The sequence below is a fragment of the Caenorhabditis briggsae genome, assembly GCF_000004555.2.
Source record: "Caenorhabditis briggsae complete genome, chrII, whole genome shotgun sequence".
NCBI classification, from domain to species: Eukaryota; Metazoa; Nematoda; class Chromadorea; order Rhabditida; family Rhabditidae; genus Caenorhabditis; species Caenorhabditis briggsae.
In genome coordinates, this window is record NC_013486.2 from 1577824 (window position 1) to 1579678 (window position 1855).

Genomic DNA, 1855 nt, shown 5'->3' on the forward strand with positions numbered 1-1855 from the left:
ATGCTAGGCTAACAAACGAAAAATGGAAGAATTTTGGATTCTAGGCGAATAGAAGAAAACGGGCGAGTTTGGTATTCTAGGCCGCTAAAAGCGGAATTTGTGATTTTAGGCCATCAACATAAAAGTGGCCGAGTTTGGGATTCTGGGCCACAAAAAACCAGTGGCCTATGTTTGTCTGTCCAGGCCACCGCCAATAGAATCTTGCTTTTCAAGAAGTAATGGCCTAACTTTGAATTTCCTAGGCCTCCCAGAATTTCTTGAATTTCAGCGATTGCCGCCGATTGGCACTGGAACGCCTTCATCCCGACGGCGTCGACAAGATCATCAGAGAGAACGAGGGAAAAGTTCCATCGGCCGCCACGTCACGTCGTCCATCGATTCATTCCAGTGATGGAGAAGACGAGGAGTAAAATTTAAGCTCCGCCCCCTTTTTGTCCCCCCACCCCCCCTTATAGATTTATAGTTTCTTATGCATCCAGATTTATATATAAGAAAGATATACATAATTTTTCTTTCATTCTTTTTTTCTCTCTTCATGTGTATTATTATTTTTTTTTGGAAAAATTCAAAATTTCATATTTTGCCATCATCGCCACGCCCCTTTCTCCATCCCCATCTCGATATAATATGCCATATATATATATATATATATATATATGTTATGTGTTTAGTAGTGAAAAGTAAAGATTTTTAGTGACTTCTGTGAAGTTTTGAAGTTTCCAGGATGCTTGGGAGCTGAGATATGGGCTTTGAAGTTCAGGAGAGACACAGACAGCTCGAGAGCCTCGCCGTCTGCGTCTCTCGCCTCCAAGACTTCAAACGGATGTATCTCGGGTTCTAGAAGGCCTAGAAAGTTGGTTTTCGGACCGAAATGGATGGTTCGGATTCTATTTTCTTTTTTCAAAAATTTCGAAAAAATGATGAAAATTTTTTTGAAAATCTGAAAAATTTTCGAATCTAAAATGTTCCAAAAAAAATGTCAAAATTTTATTTATCAAGAGAATCAAAAGAATAAGTTCTCAATACGGAATGTATGCAGTCTTCTCTTCCGGATCGTCGGCGGTTCGTCTGAAAAGAAAAACATTGAAATTCTCATTGGAGCGCATTTGCGACAGTTTAGAATTTGAAATTTTATGATATTTATTTTCAAGCAAAACGTCGAGAAAAATGATGCTCTTTTCTCGTTATAAAAGTTGGTTTTCATAAAAATCAAAAATATTTTTGAATTTTTAGAAAAATTCTCAATGGAGCGCGCTTACGTTCCACGCCGCCTCACTCGTTTCAACGAGTTAGCGAACGAGACTTTTTGCGATTGATACGTAAAACTCGACGCTTTTTGTTCGTGTAGAGGTGTCAGAATGTTGTTCGAGGCGTCTTCTCTGGAAATTTCAGATTTTCAAAAAAAAAATTTTTTCAGAAAATTTCAAAAATTTTTTTTTGCAATTTTTGAATTTCAAACATGTCCTAAAACCCCTGAATATGCTTTAAAACGCCAAAAAATCAATTTTTAGGTGTTTTCGCGGCTTTTCAGAGGTTCTGGCTCTCGGTAGTTCTGAATTTCTAAATTCCTGAATTTCTGAATTTCTGAATTTCTAAATTTCTCAATTTCTGAATTTCTGAATTTCTGAATTTCTGAATTTCTGAATTTCAGAGTTCCTGAATTTCTGAATTTCTGAATTTCTGAATTTCAGAGTTCCTGAATTTCTGAATTTCTGAATTTCTAAATTTCTGAATTTCTGAATTTTTGAATTTCTAAATTTCTTGATTTCTGAATTTCTGAATTTCTGAATTTCTGAATTTCTGAATTTCTAAATTTCTCAATTTTCTGAATTTCTGAATTTCTAAATTTCTGAAT

At 35.5% G+C, this 1855-nt stretch overlaps 2 protein-coding genes across 2 annotated transcripts in view; one reads left to right on the forward strand and one right to left on the reverse strand.

The window, feature by feature from the left end:
• The window catches only part of Cbr-gsy-1, a gene marked incomplete at both ends in the record, with an annotated part of 8392 nt that extends 7982 nt beyond the window's left edge, over positions 1–410 (forward strand). The window contains one exon of the mRNA XM_002646717.1: positions 269–410. Within this exon, the coding sequence (XP_002646763.1) occupies positions 269–410 (142 nt within the window). The remainder of the gene's footprint in view (positions 1–268) is intronic.
• Positions 411–1019: 609 nt separating this feature from the next.
• Positions 1020–1855, reverse strand: part of CBG18402 — a gene marked incomplete at both ends in the record, with an annotated part of 2797 nt that continues 1961 nt past the window's right edge. The window contains 2 exons of the mRNA XM_002646718.1: positions 1020–1068; positions 1260–1379. Coding sequence (XP_002646764.1) covers positions 1020–1068; positions 1260–1379 — 169 coding nt within the window. The remainder of the gene's footprint in view (positions 1069–1259; positions 1380–1855) is intronic.